Genomic DNA, 18,367 nt, shown 5'->3' with positions numbered 1-18,367 from the left:
CAAGTAATTATCTTTTTGTTTTCTCATAATTTGGTTGGGTCTTATTGTGTTGCTGTCCTAGGGCTCTGGGGGGTACATTTGTGTTTGTGAGTCCCCGTACCAGCTGAGGGGGCTTTTCTCCAGGTTCACCTCTCTGTAGGTGAGGGCTTTGTTATGGAAGATTTCTGAATCGCTTCTTTTTAGATGGTTGTAGAATAAAATAAAATAAATCTGGATTTTGATCATTAGAGGGAATAGTCCTAATTCTGTTCTGCGTGCATTATTTGGTGTTTGACATTGTACACATAATTCTGCATGCAGAGTTTTGTGAAATCTTGGTTGGTGAGCGGACCCCAGACCTCACAACCATAAAGGGCAATGGGCTCTATGACTGATTCAAGTATTTTTAGCCAGATCCTAATTGGTATGTTGAAATGTATGTTCCTTTTGATGGCATAGAATGCCCTTCATAGAATGCCTTGTCTCTCAGATCGTTCACAGCTTTGTGGAAGTTACCTGTGGCGCTGATGTTTAGGCCAAGGTTTGCATCGTTTTTTGTGTGCTCTTGGGCAACGGTGTCTAGATAGAATTTGTATTTGTGGTCCTGGTGACTGGACCTTTTTGGAACACCATTATTTTGGTCTTACTGAGATTTACTGTCAGGGCCCAGGTCTGACAGAATCTGTGCAGAAGATCTAGGTGCTGCTGTAGGCCCTCCTTGGTTGGAGACAGAAGCACCAGATCATCAGCAAACAGTAAACATTTGACTTCACAGTCTGGTAGGGTGAGGCCTGGTGCTGCAGACTGTTCTGGTTCCCTCGCCAATTCATTTATATAAATGTTGAAGAGGGTGGGGCTCAAGCTGCCACTCTGTCTCCGCTTTACCAAAAGCATCTCAAGGCTAAGTTCATCGTTAGAACCTTCGTAGCCACATCGTTAAATTTCATAGCTGTTTCCCAAAATCATCCTTACTAAATTTGCACTAACTACTAACTGGTGTTTACCTCCTGCCTCATACCCCTCGTAGAACAGCTAACTGGTGTTTACCTCCTGCCTCAGACCCCTCGTAGAACAGCTAACTGGTGTTTACCTCCTGCCTCATACCCCTCGTAGAACAGCTAACTGGTGTTTACCTCCTGCCTCAGACCCCTCATAGAACAGCTAACTGGTGCTTTCCTCCTGCCTCATACCCCTCGTAGAACAGCTAACTGGGTATACCTACTGCCTCATACCCCTCGTAGAACAGCTAACTGGGTATACCTCCTGCCTCAGACCAGGAGGTAAACCCAGAGATGAAAAAAAACTGGATATTAATGACAGGATGTCAGGCCAGCAACACTAAAGCTGCCTGTCTGTGAGCCTGTCACCATGGTAACACCTGTAAAGAGCTGGATATTAGTGACAGGATGTCAGGCCAGCAACACTAAAGCTGCCTGTCTGTGGGCCTGTCACCATGGTAACGCCTGTAAAGAGCTGGATATTAGTGACAGGATGTCAGGCCAGCAACACTAAAGCTGCCTGTCTGTGGGCCTGTCACCATGGTAACGCTCAAGCCAGACTGTATAGTCAGTCGCCAGTGGTGTGTTTATGTCTAACCTTCTCTTTCTTCCAAAGGGGTTGTTGTTGAAGGAAATGTCAACGTGTTAATTGTATGTATGTGACAGTGTCTGTACGATGGTACATAACAGCAGCGTTGCCAACCAGTCCGTCACTAACGGATCGGACACACTTGTTTTCAGTCCCGACCATGTCTGCTCCCCCCGGAGCCCCTCCACCTCCTCCTCTCCCTGGGCAGAGCCCCCCAGTGGCCCCAGTGGCTTCTGCAGCAATAGGTGAGCCCAGAGAACCACAAACCACTATACCTCCGCTCCGCCACCTCCCTCTGCACGAGGGCTCCAGTGGACAATCATCCTGGTGGTGGTGGTTGTGGTGGTGGGGGTGGTGGGGGTGGTGATGGTGGGGGTGGTTGTGGTGGTGGTGGTTGTGGTTGTGGTGGTGACCAGGGTCCATAGGGCTTTGCTTCAAAGTAGTGTACTATGAATAGAATAGAGTGCCATTTGGAACATAGCCCAGACAGTGCCCTGAAGAAGTCTCTTCTCGTCTGGCTGTAGGACCTGCCAGTACGCATGTTAAAATGAAGTCTCTAATTAAATGGCCTGTTCTCTTCTGGCTGTCTGTGATCTTGTCACCATGGTAACAGCTCCATTCTGTGAGCCTGTCACCATGGTAACAGATCCAGTGTCTGTGATCCTGTCATCATGGTAACAGCGCCAGTGTCTGAGCCTGTCACCATGGTAAAAGCTCCATTCTGTGAGCCTGTCACCATGGTAACAGCTCCAGTGTCTGTGAGCCTGTCACTGTGGTAACAGCTCCAGTGCCTGTGAGCCTGTCACTGTGGTAACAGCTCCAGTGCCTGTGAGCCTGTCACTGTGGTAACAGCGCCAGTGCCTGTGAGCCTGTCACCATGGTAACAGCTCCAGTGTCTGTGAGCCTGTCACCATGGTAACATATACATTCTGTGAGTCTGTCACCATGGTAACAGATCCAGGTTCTGTGAGCCTGTCACCATGGTAACAGATCCAGTGTCTGTGAGCCTGTCACCATGGTAACAGCTCGAGTGCCGACCCATATTTCCTTTTTTTTTTTTCTTAAATTGATTTTACAATGTTCCAAATTTCCACAAAGATAGTTTTGCACATCTTCCCAATGCCAGTTCCAATACCCTTCGATGAGAGAACAGGTGCATTGTGTGTAATGCACTGCAGAACATGAGGTTTGACTCAATGTCTCTGGCCATAGTATGAAATCAGCTTCCATCTGTTCCGAGTAAGAATCATATCGGGGTTGTGTGTGTCTATGGTTCGTGTTTATTTTTCCACTGCATGGCTTCTACTCAGTATGTGAAGGGTTTCATTTGATTGACTGTCATAGCTTTGAAGTACAAGGGCTGTATGTTTTCAAGCGTCTCAACAGTCATAGTGCTGATCTAGGATCAGTTTAGCCTTCTTAGTTCAATAATGAATAAGAGTATATGGACAGAAGGGATCTGATCTCAGATCAGCACTTTTTACTCTGAGATGCTTTGTGAATATGGGCCCTGGTCTTCATGTGTGACTGTATGTGTTTCTGGATGTTCTATCAATGTTGCAGATGCATTGTGTCTTACGTTGTCACAGTATTATGACATCCCTGGCTATGACCCTGGTATAACCCTGTGCCACTCGTTCAAGATGGCCGCTACGGGAAAAAAAAACAAAAAAATGCTACAAATGAAGAAAGAAACATATATTTTTTTTTCTCAGCTTATCAATGAAAAACATCAGTGGAATTGTGAGGTCCGTACTTACGAACTCAGTTCAAAAAGCATTTGGAACAAATATACTAGCTGTTAGCTTTTTCCCATTAGAAAACATGTAATAACTAGCCGACTTGCTACACCAGGAGTCACCTGTGGTTTTTTATCTGGTTAGAGCCGGTAGAGAGGAAGGCTCAGTCTGAGGGACATTTTGACTGTTTTTTGAGTCCTCTGTTCACCTGAGTCTGAACTTGCTCCGGTTAGATCCGTGACTATTTGAGAGAAGAGCTTCTCCAGAGAGCTACCGTTATCTGACCCAGTAAACAGGACATGTCGAAATGTAGGAAAACACATTCTACACACACACACACACACACACACACACACACACACACACACACACACACACACACACACACACACACACACACACACACACACTCGCCCTCATTCAAATACTTCCTTATACCGTAGCAACATATCTACCTGTAGCGTGTGTCTATTGTGTATATTTACAGTATTCAAACAGTCTTGCAATATGATTTGAATACAGCAAAGAACTTGTCACTCTGTAAATGCTGCGGTGCAGGTTCAGTGGTGTTGACCCCTCAGTCCGCGTGGAGTGGTGTTGACCCCTCAGTCCGCGTGGAGTGGGGTTGACCCCTCAGTCCGCGTGGAGTGGTGTTGACCCCTCAGTCCGCGCGGAGTGGTGTTGACCCCTCAGTCCGCGTGGAGTGGTGTTGACCCCTCAGTCCGCGTGGAGTGGGGTTGACCCCTCAGTCCGCGTGGAGTGGTGTTGACCCCTCAGTCCGCGCGGAGTGGTGTTGACCCCTCAGTCCGCGCGGAGTGGTGTTGACCCCTCAGTCCGCGTGGAGTGGGGTTGACCCCTCAGACCGCGTGGAGTGGTGTTGACCCCTCAGTCCGCGCGGAGTGGTGTTGACCCCTCAGTCCGCGTGGAGTGGTGTTGACCCCTCAGACCGCGCGGAGTGGTGTTGACCCCTCAGTCCGCGTGGAGTGGTGTTGACCCCTCAGACCGCGTGGAGTGGTGTTGACCCCTCAATCCGCGCGGAGTGGTGTTGACCCCTCAGTCCGCGCGGAGTGGTGTTGACCCCTCAGTCCGCGCGGAGTGGTGTTGACCCCTCAGTCCGCGCGGAGTGGTGTTGACCCCTCAGTCCGCGTGGAGTGGTGTTGACCCCTCAGTCCGCGCGGAGTGGTGTTGACCCCTCAGTCCGCGCGGAGTGGTGTTGACCCCTCAGTCCGCGCGGAGTGGTGTTGACCCCTCAGTCCGCGTGGAGTGGTGTTGACCCCTCAGTCCGCGTGGAGTGGTGTTGACCCCTCAGTCCGCGCGGAGTGGTGTTGACCCCTCAGTCCGCGCGGAGTGGTGTTGACCCCTCAGTCCGCGCGGAGTGGTGTTGACCCCTCAGTCCGCGCGGAGTGGTGTTGACCCCTCAGTCCGCGCGGAGTGGTGTTGACCCCTCAGTCCGCGCGGAGTGGTGTTGACCCCTCAGTCCGCGCGGAGTGGTGTTGACCCCTCAGTCCGCGCGGAGTGGTGTTGACCCCTCAGTCCGCGCGGAGTGGGGTTGACCCCTCAGTCCGCGCGGAGTGGGGTTGACCCCTCAGTCCGCGCGGAGTGGGGTTGACCCCTCAGTCCGCGCGGAGTGGGGTTGACCCCTCAGTCCGCGCGGAGTGGGGTTGACCCCTCAGTCCGCGCGGAGTGGGGTTGACCCCTCAGTCCGCGCGGAGTGGGGTTGACCCCTCAGTCCGCGCGGAGTGGGGTTGACCCCTCAGTCCGCGCGGAGTGGGGTTGACCCCTCAGTCCGCGCGGAGTGGGGTTGACCCCTCAGTCCGCGCGGAGTGGGGTTGACCCCTCAGTCCGCGCGGAGTGGGGTTGACCCCTCAGTCCGCGCGGAGTGGTGTTGACCCCTCAGTCCGCGCGGAGTGGGGTTGACCCCTCAGTCCGCGCGGAGTGGGGTTGACCCCTCAGTCCGCGTGGAGTGGGGTTGACCCCTCAGTCCGCGTGGAGTGGTGTTGACCCCTCAGTCCGCGTGGAGAGAACATAGAACACAGAACATAGAACACAGAACACAAAACAGGACAAAATACAGAACATTAATAGACAACAGCTCAAGGACAGAACTACATAAAAAAAATAAAGGCACACTTAGCCTGTATATCAATGTATACACACAAACTATCTAGGTCCAATAGGGGAGAGGCGTTGTGCCGTGATAGTATCAAAGGCTGCACTGAAATGTAACAGTACAGCTCCCACAATCTTCTTATTATCAAATGTTTTTCAACCAATCATCAGTCATTTGTGTCAGTGCAGTACATGTTGAGTGCCCTTCTCTACAAACATGCTGAAAGAGTTTGCTAAGAGCCGGCAGCAAGCTGATAGGTTTGCTGTTAGAACCAGTAAAGGCTGCTTTACCACTCTTGGGTAGCAGAATGACTTTGGCTTCCCTCCAGGGTTGAGGACAAAGACTTTCCTCTAGACTCAGATTAAAGATATGACAGATAGGAGGGGCTATGGAGTCAGCTACCATCCTCAGTAGGAGTGGCTATGGAGTCAGCTACCATCCTCAGTAGGAGGGGCTATAGAGTCAGCTACCATCCTCAGTAGGAGTGGCTATAGAGTCAGCTACCATCCTCAGTAGGAGTGGCTATAGAGTCAGCTACCATCCTCAGTAGGAGTGGCTATAGAGTCAGCTACCATCCTCAGTAGGAGTGGCTATAGAGTCAGCTACCATCCTCAGTAGGAGTGGCTATAGAGTCAGCTACCATCCTCAGTAGGAGTGGCTATAGAGTCAGCTACCATCCTCCAGTAGGAGTGGCTATAGAGTCAGCTACCATCCTCAGTAGGAGTGGCTATAGAGTCAGCTACCATCCTCAGTAGGAGGGGCTATGGAGTCAGCTACCATCCTCAGTAGGAGTGGCTATAGAGTCAGCTACCATCCTCAGTAGGAGTGGCTATAGAGTCAGCTACCATCCTCAGTAGGAGTGGCTATAGAGTCAACTACCATCCTCAGTAGGAGGGGCTATAGAGTCAGCTACCATCCTCAGTAGGAGTGGCTATAGAGTCGGCTACCATCCTCAGTAGGAGCGGCTATAGAGTCGGCTACCATCCTCAGTAGGAGTGGCTATAGAGTCAGCTACCATCCTCAGTAGGAGTGGCTATAGAGTCGGCTACCATCCTCAGTAGGAGTGGCTATAGAGTCGGCTACCATCCTCCAGTAGGAGTGGCTATAGAGTCGGCTACCATCCTCCAGTAGGAGTGGCTATAGAGTCGGCTACCATCCTCCAGTAGGAGTGGCTATAGAGTCAGCTACCATCCTCCAGTAGGAGTGGCTATAGAGTCAGCTACCATCCTCCAGTAGGAGTGGCTATAGAGTCAGTGCGTGCGTGCGTGCTTGCTTGCTTGCTGCGGGGTTGAAGCTACAAACCCATACGCTTGGCTCTCTCATCCCTTCCAGGCTTCTGGGAGGGAGGATGGACAATGAGCCTGTCATAGTGGATGTTGTATTGATCCCTCAGTCCGTGTGGAGTGGTAGAAAGCCCCGGGAGTAGTTGAAGGAGCTGCCCCCTTTTAACTGTCTCCTTCTGTCCTTAAATCATGTGTCTATTCTCCCCTGCATTGCATCAACCAATGCCTGCGTGCCACGTCATCGACTGCAGTCGGGGTTAAGATGGATGTCTGATATGGTTTGCTGATATGTTAATTACCTATCCAGGAGTTGTACGATCTGGTATACGTCTGCAATGTAGTCGGGAAGGGACTCCACCTATGACTTGGGGTGTGTCTGTCCATCAGGAATGTGTGTGGTGATTCCCCTCCCCTTCCCTTCCCTCTTCTCCTCTGGGTCTCTGTGATTGGTCTTAATGCTGGTGGGTCAGTTGCTTTGAGGAGCCAGTTGAATGCTCTGCAAATCTTAAGTCTACTCTGTTATTGGGTGTCACTGATTAATTTTCTGGGTTCTGTCTCTCTTTCGGTCTCTTTCTGTCTCTCTTACTGTCAATCTCTCTGTTTCTGTCTCTCTCTCTTTCTCTGTCTCTCTCTCTCTCTCTCTCTCTTTCTTTCTTTCCCTTGGTCTTTTCTTCTCTCTGTCCCCCTCCCAATCTCTCTCCCTCCCCTCCTCTATCTGTTTCGCTCTCTCTCTTTCTCTGGGTGTTTCTACTCTAGCGGTGGCCCCCGGGCCTGGTCTTGGCCCCATCCCCATGTCCCAGTTCGGCACCATCTCGCGGCAGATCTCACGACACAACTCTACCACCTCTTCGGTCTCCATGGTTTCGGCCACGGGCACCTACCGCCGGGCGCCGTCCGTCACCTCCCAGTTCTCCCTGCAGCAGCAGCAGATACAGCAGCCGTACATTAACGGGGGAACCTCAACCTACCCCCAGAACTCAAGTAAGACACATGTCCCCCCCACCAACACCCCTCTATTAGACTGGAGATAGATCCCCCCCACCAACACTCCTCTATTAGACTGGAGATAGATAGATAGATCCCCCCCCCCCCCCCTATTAGACTGGAGATAGATAGATTCCCCCCCCCTATTAGACTGGAGATAGATTGATAGATTTCTCTCCCCCCCCCCCCCCCCCCCCCCCCACCAACACCCCTCTATTGGACTGGAGATAGATCCCCCCCCCCCCCCCACCCTATTAGACTGGAGATAGATCCCCCCCCCCCCCCCACCCTATTAGACTGGAGATAGATAGATAGATACAGGGGGACAAAAAAGTATTTAGTCAGCCACCAATTGTGCAAGTTCTCCCACTTAAAAAGATGAGAAGCCTGTAATTTTCATCATAGGTACACTTCAACTATGACAGACAAAATGAGGAAAAAAAATCCAGAAAATCACATTGTAGGATTTAATGAATTTATTTGCAAATGATGGTGGAAAATAAGTATTTGGTCAATAACAAAAGTTTATCTCAATACTTTGTTATATACCCTTTGTTGGCAATGACAGAGGTCAAACGTTTTCTGTAAGTCTTCACAAGGTTTTCACACACTGTTGCTGGTAATTTGGCCCATTCCCCAATGCAGATCTCGTCTAGAAAAGTGATGTTTTGGGGCTGTTGCTGGGCAACACGGACTTTCAACTCCCTCCAAAGATTTTCTATGTGGCTGACTAAATACCTTTTTGCCCCACTGTAGATTCCCCCGCCCTATTAGACTGGAGATAGATAGATTCCTCCCCCCCTATTAGACTGGAGATAGATAGATTCCTCCTCCCTATTAGACTGGAGATAGATAGATTCCCCCCCCCCTATTAGACTGGAGATAGATAGATTCCTCCCCCCCTATTAGACTGGAGATAGATAGATTCCTCCTCCCTATTAGACTGGAGATAGATAGATTCCCTCCCCCCCTATTAGACTGGAGATAGATAGATAGATTTCCCCCCCTATTAGACTGGAGATAGATTGATAGATTTCCCCCCCATTAGACTGGAGATAGATAGATTCCCCCCCCCCCCTATTAGACTGGAGATAGATAGATTCCCCCCCCCCCCCTATTAGACTGGAGATAGATAGACCCCCCCCCCCCCCCCTATTAGACTGGAGATAGATAGATTCCCCCCCCCCTATTAGACTGGAGATAGATAGATTCCTCCCCCCCTATTAGACTGGAGATAGATAGATTCCTCCTCCCTATTAGACTGGAGATAGATAGATTCCCTCCCCCCCTATTAGACTGGAGATAGATAGATAGATTTCCCCCCCTATTAGACTGGAGATAGATTGATAGATTTCCCCCCCATTAGACTGGAGATAGATAGATTCCCCCCCCCCCTATTAGACTGGAGATAGATAGATTCCCCCCCCCCCCTATTAGACTGGAGATAGATAGACCCCCCCCCCCCCCCCTATTAGACTGGAGATAGATAAGTCCCCCCCCCCCCCAACACCCCTCTATTAGACTGGGGATGGATAGATAGATGGATAGATGGATAGATGGATGGATGGATGGATGGATGGGTGGGTGGGTGGGTGGATCAATACTATAGATAGATAGATTCCCTCTCATGGGAACGGCACTTCCTCTTGTCTTTACTAGCACAGGGGAGCTACCCTATGCACTACTTTCCCTATGGACCCAGGTCAAAAGTAATGCACTACATAGGGAATAGGGTGCCATTTGTGAAGCTGCCAGTCTACCACTCTCATTGGATGGCCCAGAAGCTAATTACTTCACTGTCACTCAAATCAAATTGTATTTGTCACATGCGACGAATACAACAGGTGAAGAAGACCTTACTTACAAGCGCTTAACCAACAATGCTTTAAGAAGTTTTAAGAGAAATAAATGTTAAGTAAAAAAAAAATAATAATAATAATAATAATGAAACGGCAGCAGTCACCATGGCAACGGACCGATTTCAGTGTCGTCCAGGTTCTACTCTGTGATTGGCTCTGCAGGTTAGAGTTTGTAGTCAGAGGCCGGTGACAGCGCCACAGTCGTTTCATCCTCGAGGTCAGGGGTGGTTTCTCCAAAGCACTAGTTACTGATTTCTCTCCTGTCAAAGTGCTCTGGTAAACGTCTTATACATTTTGACGTAGAATATATTCCAGTCCTCGGATTCTCCAGCTGGTACATTCAATATGCCTTTGTTTTAAGTACGATCTGAGGATTTGTTAAAATCACAATTTATTTGTGTGTTTCACAACCTCTTTAAAGTGGTTGATTTCCACCTCTCTCTTCTCTCCCTGTTCCCTCAAATGTACTAGCCAGCCCCCCAAGAGGGTGACCCCAGCTCAAGGTGTCCACTTGTAGTCCTCTGTCCTGTACCCTTCCACTAAAACTCCTGTGGGAACACAGACACAGGCAGGCCCGGTGATGTGCAGGCGGACTGAACTCAATAACCTCATCAAGTCAAAATGGGAAAAAATAAATAATTAAATTCAAAAGAAGATAGAGAATAAAATGTGATGAAGTCAAGCTGTCGGCAGCCGCGTGTTCCGGTTGGAATTGAGATTCGCCTCGGCTCTCCCCTCTCCCCTCTCCCATTCGCTTACACTGTGAAAGACCGGGCTGGCGCTAAAATCTCACTGTCACAATGTTAACAGGCATCACCGTGTGCAGAGGGTTGTCATTGAATGTTAAGGTCCATCAAGCACTAAGAGGACACTGTCTTGTGTCCCAAATCGCACACTATTCCCCATAGGGTTCTGCTCTAAAGCAGTGCCCTATAAAAGGAATAGGGTACCATTTGAGATGCACGACCAGAATGGAGGAGGAGGAGGAGGACGCTTCTCTCATGAGCCAGAACCCTCGTCCCCCTACATCATTTATAAACGTGGCCACTCTTCCCTTCTTGTCGTTGCGTCTAGTCCCAGTTCTACACCGCAGACTGTAGACGCGAGAGATGTCCAGGCCTGGAACTTTCAGATGATTATTTTTTTCTCTCCTTTTTGTAGTGATGTCATGAACCCTGTGGCTGTTCCATAACACGACTTCCTGCAGCTGCTAATGAACCACTTATCCAAGCATATATAAGAGTTTCTGCAGCTGCTAATGAACCACTTATCCAAGCATTTATAAGAGTTTCTGCAGCTGCTAATAAACCACTTATCCAAGCATATATAAGAGTTTCTGCAACTGCTAATGAACCACTTATCCAAGCATTTATAAGAGTTTCTGCAGCTGCTAATGAACCACTTATCCAAGCATTTATAAGAGTTTCTGCAACTGCTAATGAACCACTTATCCAAGCATTTATAAGAGTTTCTGCAACTGCTAATGAACCACTTATCCAAGCATATATAAGAGTTTCTGCAGCTGCTAATGAACCACTTATCCAAGCATATATAAGAGTTTCTGCAGCTGCTAATGAACCACTTATCCAAGCATATATAAGAGTTTCTGCAACTGCTAATGAACCACTTATCCAAGCATATATAAGAGTTTCTGCAACTGCTAATGAACCACTTATCCAAGCATTTATAAGAGTTTCTGCAACTGCTAATGAACCACTTATCCAAGCATATATAAGAGTTTCTGCAGCTGCTAATGAACCACTTATCCAAGCATTTATAAGAGTTTCTGCAACTGCTAATGAACCACTTATCCAAGCATTTATAAGAGTTTCTGCAACTGCTAATGAACCACTTATCCAAGCATATATAAGAGTTTCTGCAGCTGCTAATGAACCACTTATCCAAGCATTTATAAGAGTTTCTGCAGCTGCTAATGAACCACTTATCCAAGCATTTATAAGAGTTTCTGCAACTGCTAATGAACCACTTATCCAAGCATTTATAAGAGTTTCTGCAGCTGCTAATGAACCACTTATCCAAGCATTTATAACGGCATGGCGCGCTTCCTTCAGTAAAAGATCCTGATTTAGACATGGGGTTGACCTCAAGCCTGTAGATTAACAGCCATTTTAAAACAGCATTAGCAGTAGCCTTTCTAGGGGTGGAATTTGAAAAGATTAAATATTGGCCCCTATCTTATCTATTCATGTAAAAAATAAAAAATACATTTTTTATTTAATTTCAGACAGAAACATCAAGCCGTCTATGATTAGACAAAATATGCATTTAGACATCAGTGCGGACAATTGCAACATGCTACTGTAGCTAGAGGGACCCCTGCTGTGATGAGTTACTTGACCCTGACCATCTCTAAGGTCAGCTGTTTATTTTAAAATGGTGGCACCATAGAAATAGAGTCAATGATGACATACTGGGTGGACCGGCAGCCATTGTGAGTGTACCCATGAGTTGTCCAGTCAAATGGCCAGGATTAGAGGTTTGAAGGCCTCATTGATTATATTTCTATGGGTGGCACTCTTCACGCCACGGTTTGTGAACGTAACTCGGTTCATTGAAAGCCAGGGGCAGTAGGGTTGCAGACAGCTGTACAGCGACGCTACAATCATCTCATTCAGATTAGGATTAGGAGCAGGAACTGGCAACGTGACAATAATCAAACCTAATCTCTGTATAATCCCTCAGTCTGTACAACAATCAAACCTAATCTCTGTATAATCCCTCAGTCTGTACAACAATCAAACCTAATCTCTGTATAATCCCTCAGTCTGTACAACAATCAAACCTAATCTCTGTATAATCCCTCAGTCTGTACAACAATCAAACCTAATCTCTGTATAATCCCTCAGTCTGTACAACAATCAAACCTAATCTCTGTATAATCCCTCAGTCTGTACAACAATCAAATACCTTGGGAAACCTGGACTCAGTCTCTGGCCTCCCTGAACTAAAAACCACAAGCATAGATTTGTACACATTACATATTAAACTAATTTCCTTGTAGAAGTGCACAAAACTCATGACTAACCTTGCAATGTGTGTGTCTCTTAATTCTTGCAATGATAGTATTGCATTGACTTGGGTAGAGGCACTCTGTTTCCTGTTGACTTGGGTCGGAGTACTCTGTTTCCTGTTGACTTGTGTAGGGGTACTCTGTTTCCTGTTGACTTGGGTTGGGTTACTCTGTTTCCTGTTGACTTGGGTTGGGGTACTCTGTTTCCTGTTGACTTGTGTCGGGGTACTCTGTTTCCTGTTGACTTGGGTAGGGGCACTCTGTTTCCTGTTGACTTGGGTCGGGGTACTCTGTTTCCTGTTGACTTGGGTCGGGATAATATTTTCCTCTATTGGTGACTGATATCTGTTTCTCTCGTCCTTCTCTCTGTCCTCTCTGTCTACTTTATATCCTTGATTTCTCTCTTTCGTTCGGTATGTGTGGGGGGGCTTCCCGTGGCTATAGCTGCCCCTCCTCCCCCCATGCCCCAGCTGACTCCACAGATACCTCTGACAGGCTTTGTGGCCAGGGTGCAGGAGAACAGTAAGTCCACAGGCCCAGCACACACTCTCTCTGTTCCCCAGATCACTCTCTCTGTTCCCCAGATCACTCTCCCTGTTCCCCAGATCGATCACTCACCCTTTTCCCATAAATCTGAGTAGAACAACCCCCATCTGTCAATCACACACAGCATGCTTTGTGCCTGTTCACTCAACTGTCCTGCCTGTCTGTCTGTCCTGCCCATCTGTCTGTCCTGTGCAGTAGACAGCTCTTATCTATTGTCTGTGTTAATGAATAGTATTCTCAGACAGATGCTTATTGCCATTGACACCCATTGCTTTCTCCGCTATGCAGATACTGAGGACAAATACTGTAAAAAGTGGCTCCATTCCAAGATTATTCAGGAGAATGTATACAATACCCCATAATGACATCACAATACCCCATAATGACAAAGCAAAAAAAAATGTTTTTACATTTTTTGCTCATTTATGAAATAAACAAAACCTGAAATATCACATTTACATAAGTATTCAGACCCTTTACTCAGTATTTTGTTGAAGCACATTTGCAGTGATTACAGCCTCGAGTCTTCTTGGGTATGACGCTACAAGCGTGGCACACCTGTATATGGCACAGCCAGAAGAGGACTGACCACCCCTCATAGCCTGGTTCCTCTCTAGGTTTCTTCCTAGGTTTTGGCCTTTCTAGGGAGTTTTTCCTAGCCACCGTGCTTCTACACCTGCATTGCTTGCTGTTTGGGGGTTTTAGGCTGGGTTTCTGTACAGCACTTTGAGATATCAGCTGATGTACGAAGAGCTATATAAATACATTGGATTTGATTTATATGGGGTGTTTCTCCAATTCTTCTCTGCAGATCCTCTCAAGCTTTCTCAGGTTTGTTAAAGCACCTTTGGCAGCGATTACAGCATCGAGTCGCTCTGGAGCAGGTTTTCATCAAGGATCTCTCTGTACTTTGCTTCGTTCATCTTTGCCTCGATCCTGACTAGTCTCCCAGTCCCTGCCACTGAAAAACATCCCCACAGCATGATGCTGCCACCACCATGATTCACCGTAGGGATGGTGCCAGGTTTCCTCCAGACGTGACACTTGGCATTCAGGCCAAAGAGTTCAATCTTGGTTTCATCAGACCAGATAATCTTGTTTGTCATGTTCTGAGAGTCCTTTAGGTGCCTTTTGGCAGACTCCAAGTGGGCTGTCATGTGCCTTTTACTGAGGAGAGGCTTCTGTCTGGCCACTCTACCATAAAGGCCTGATTGTTGGAGTGCTGCAGAGATGGTTGTCCAACTGGAAGGTTCTCCCATCTCCACAGAGGAGCTCTAAAGCTCTGTAAGAGTGACCATTGGGTTCTTGGTCACCTCCCTGACCAAGGCCCTTCTCCCCCGATTGCTCAGTTTGGCCATGCGGCCAGCTCTAGGAAGAGTCTTGGTGGTTCTAAACTTCTTCCATTTAAGAATGATGGAGGCCACTGTGTTCTTGGGGACCTTCAATGCTGCAAACATTTGTTTTTGTTACCCTTCCCCAGATCTGTGCCTCGACACAATCCTGTCTCTGAGCTCTACGGACAATTCCTTTGACCTCATGGCTTGGTTTTTGCTCTGACATGCACCGTCAACTGTGGGACCTTATATAGACAGACAGGTGTGGGCCTTTCCAAATCATATCCAATCAATTTAATTTATCACAGTTGGACTCCAATCAAGTTGTAGAAACATCTCTAGGATGATCAACTGAAACAGGATGTACCTGAGCTCAATTTCAAGTCTCATAGCAAAGGGGTCTTAATACTTATGTAAATGAGGTATTTCTGTTTTTATTTTGCAAACATTACTCAAACCAGTTTTCACTTTGTCATTATGGGGTTATTGTGTTTACATTGCAAAAAAACAAACAAACATGTAATCAATTTTAGAATAAGGTTGTAATGTAACAAAATGTGGAAAAAGTCAAGTGGTCTGAATACTTTCCGAAGGCGCTGTGTGTTAAGTATAATTTCACCCACAAAACAAATCACAGAATGAGCGGCACATATTGAAGGTCTAAACATATTGAAGGTCTAAACATATTGAAGGACTAAACATATTGAAGGACTAAACATATTGAAGGACTAAACATATTGAAGGACTAAACATATTGAAGGACTAAACATATTGAAGGACTAAACATATTGAAGGACTAAACATATTGAAGGACTAAACATATTGAAGGACTAAACATATTGAAGGACTAAACAGGACTAAACATATTGAAGGACTAAACATATTGAAGGACTAAACAGGACTAAACATATTGAAGGACTAAACATATTGAAGGACTAAACAGGACTAAACATATTGAAGGACTAAACAGGACTAAACAGGACTAAACAGGACTAAACATATTGAAGGACTAAACAGGACTAAACATATTGAAGGACTAAACAGGACTAAACAGGACTAAACAGGACTAAACATATTGAAGGACTAAACATATTGAAGGACTAAACATATTGAAGGACTAAACAGGACTAAACATATTGAAGGACTAAACAGGACTAAACATATTGAAGGACTAAACAGGACTAAACATATTGAAGGTCTAAACATATTGAAGGACTAAACATATTGAAGGACTAAACATATTGAAGGACTAAACATATTGAAGGACTAAACAGGACTAAACATATTGAAGGACTAAACATATTGAAGGTCTAAACATATTGAAGGACTAAACAGGACTAAACAGGACTAAACATATTGAAGGACTAAACATATTGAAGGACTAAACATATTGAAGGACTAAACATATTGAAGGACTAAACATATTGAAGGTCTAAACATATTGAAGGACTAAACAGGACTAAACATATTGAAGGACTAAACAGGACTAAACATATTGAAGGACTAAACATATTGAAGGACTAAACAGGACTAAACATATTGAAGGACTAAACATATTGAAGGTCTAAACATATTGAAGGACTAAACATATTGAAGGACTAAACATATTGAAGGACTAAACATATTGAAGGACTAAACATATTGAAGGTCTAAACATATTGAAGGACTAAACATATTGAAGGTCTAAACATATTGAAGGTCTAAACATATTGAAGGTCTAAACATATTGAAGGACTAAACATATTGAAGGACTAAACATATTGAAGGACTAAACAGGACTAAACATATTGAAGGACTAAACATATTGAAGGTCTAAACATATTGAAGGACTAAACAGGACTAAACATATTGAAGGACTAAACATATTGAAGGACTAAACATATTGAAGGACTAAACAGGACTAAACATATTGAAGGTCTAAACATATTGAAGGACTAAACAGGACTAAACATATTGAAGGACTAAACATATTGAAGGACTAAACAGGACTAAACATATTGAAGGACTAAACATATTGAAGGTCTAAACATATTGAAGGACTAAACAGGACTAAACATATTGAAGGACTAAACATATTGAAGGTCTAAACATATTGAAGGTCTAAACATATTGAAGGACTAAACATATTGAAGGACTAAACATATTGAAGGACTAAACATATTGAAGGTCTAAACATATTGAAGGACTAAACATATTGAAGGACTAAACATATTGAAGGACTAAACAGGACTAAACATATTGAAGGACTAAACATATTGAAGGACTAAACAGGACTAAACATATTGAAGGACTAAACAGGACTAAACATATTGAAGGACTAAACATATTGAAGGACTAAACATATTGAAGGACTAAACATATTGAAGGACTAAACATATTGAAGGTCTAAACATATTGAAGGACTAAACAGGACTAAACATATTGAAGGACTAAACAGGACTAAACATATTGAAGGACTAAACATATTGAAGGTCTAAACATATTGAAGGTCTAAACATATTGAAGGACTAAACAGGACTAAACATATTGAAGGACTAAACAGGACTAAACATATTGAAGGACTAAACATATTGAAGGACTAAACATATTGAAGGTCTAAACATATTGAAGGACTAAACAGGACTAAACATATTGAAGGACTAAACAGGACTAAACATATTGAAGGACTAAACATATTGAAGGACTAAACATATTGAAGGTCTAAACATATTGAAGGACTAAACAGGACTAAACATATTGAAGGTCTAAACAGGACTAAACATATGGAAGGACTAAACATATGGAAGGACTAAACATATTGAAGGACTAAACATATTGAAGGACTAAACATATTGAAGGACTAAACATATTGAAGGACTAAACATATTGAAGGACTAAACATATTGACTAAACATATTGAAGGACTAAACACTAAACATATTGAAGGACTAAACAGGACTAAACATATTGAAGGTCTAAACAGGACTATATGGAAGGACTAAACATATTGAAGGACTAAACATATTGAAGGACTAAACAGGACTAAACATATTGAAGGACTAAACAGGACTAAACAGGACTAAATATATTGAAGGACTAAACATATTGAAGGACTAAACAGGACTAAACATATTGAAGGACTAAACATTTGGAAGGACTAAACAGGACTAAACATATTGAAGGACTAAACATTTGGAAGGACTAAACAGGACTAAACATATTGAAGGACTAAACATATGGAAGGACTAAACAGGACTAAACATATTGAAGGACTAAACAGGACTAAACATATTGAAGGACTAAACATATGGAAGGACTAAACAGGACTAAACATATTGAAGGACTAAACAGGACTAAACATATTGAAGGACTAAACATATTGAAACAGGACTAAACTAAACATATTGAAGGACTAAACAGGACTAAACATATTGAAGGACTAAACAGGACTAAACAGGACTAAACATATTGAAGGACTAAACATATTGAAGGACTAAACTAAACTAAAAAGGACTAAACATATGGAAGGACTACACAGGACTAAACATATTGAAGGTCTAAACATATTGAAGGACTAAACATATTGAAGGACTAAACATATTGAAGGACTAAACATATTGAAGGACTAAACATATTGAAGGACTTGAAGGACTAAACATATTGAAGGACTAAACAGGACTAAACATATTGAAGGACTAAACATATTGAAGGTCTAAACATATTGAAGGACTAAACATATTGAAGGACTAAACATATTGAAGGACTAAACATATTGAAGGACTAAACATATTGAAGGTCTAAACATATTGAAGGACTAAACATATTGAAGGTCTAAACATATTGAAGGACTAAACAGGACTAAACATATTGAAGGTCTAAACATATTGAAGGTCTAAACATATTGAAGGTCTAAACATATTGAAGGACTAAACAGGA

General features: G+C 44.8%; 1 protein-coding gene across 14 annotated transcripts in view; it reads left to right on the top strand.

The window, feature by feature from the left end:
- LOC139420137 (abl interactor 1-like) overlaps nucleotides 1-18,367 on the top strand; it is a 97,048-nt gene that overhangs the window by 71,187 nt on the left and 7,494 nt on the right. For 3 of the 14 annotated variants that reach the window (XM_071169902.1, XM_071169899.1, XM_071169900.1), the window contains 3 exons: nucleotides 1,719-1,811; nucleotides 7,455-7,679; nucleotides 13,017-13,094. The exons of 1 other annotated variant lie outside the window; for it this stretch is intronic. In XM_071169902.1, the coding sequence (XP_071026003.1) occupies nucleotides 1,719-1,811; nucleotides 7,455-7,679; nucleotides 13,017-13,094 (396 nt within the window). The remainder of the gene's footprint in view (nucleotides 1-1,718; nucleotides 1,812-7,454; nucleotides 7,680-13,016; nucleotides 13,095-18,367) is intronic. 10 more of the 14 variants (XM_071169905.1, XM_071169906.1, XM_071169915.1 and 7 more) reach the window with 4 other exon arrangements.

The sequence above is a fragment of the Oncorhynchus clarkii genome, chromosome 11 (assembly GCF_045791955.1).
Source record: "Oncorhynchus clarkii lewisi isolate Uvic-CL-2024 chromosome 11, UVic_Ocla_1.0, whole genome shotgun sequence".
NCBI lineage: Eukaryota > Metazoa > Chordata > Actinopteri > Salmoniformes > Salmonidae > Oncorhynchus > Oncorhynchus clarkii.
Note: the sequence above shows the minus strand (reverse complement) of the source record. Positions and strands in the feature narration are given on the sequence as shown.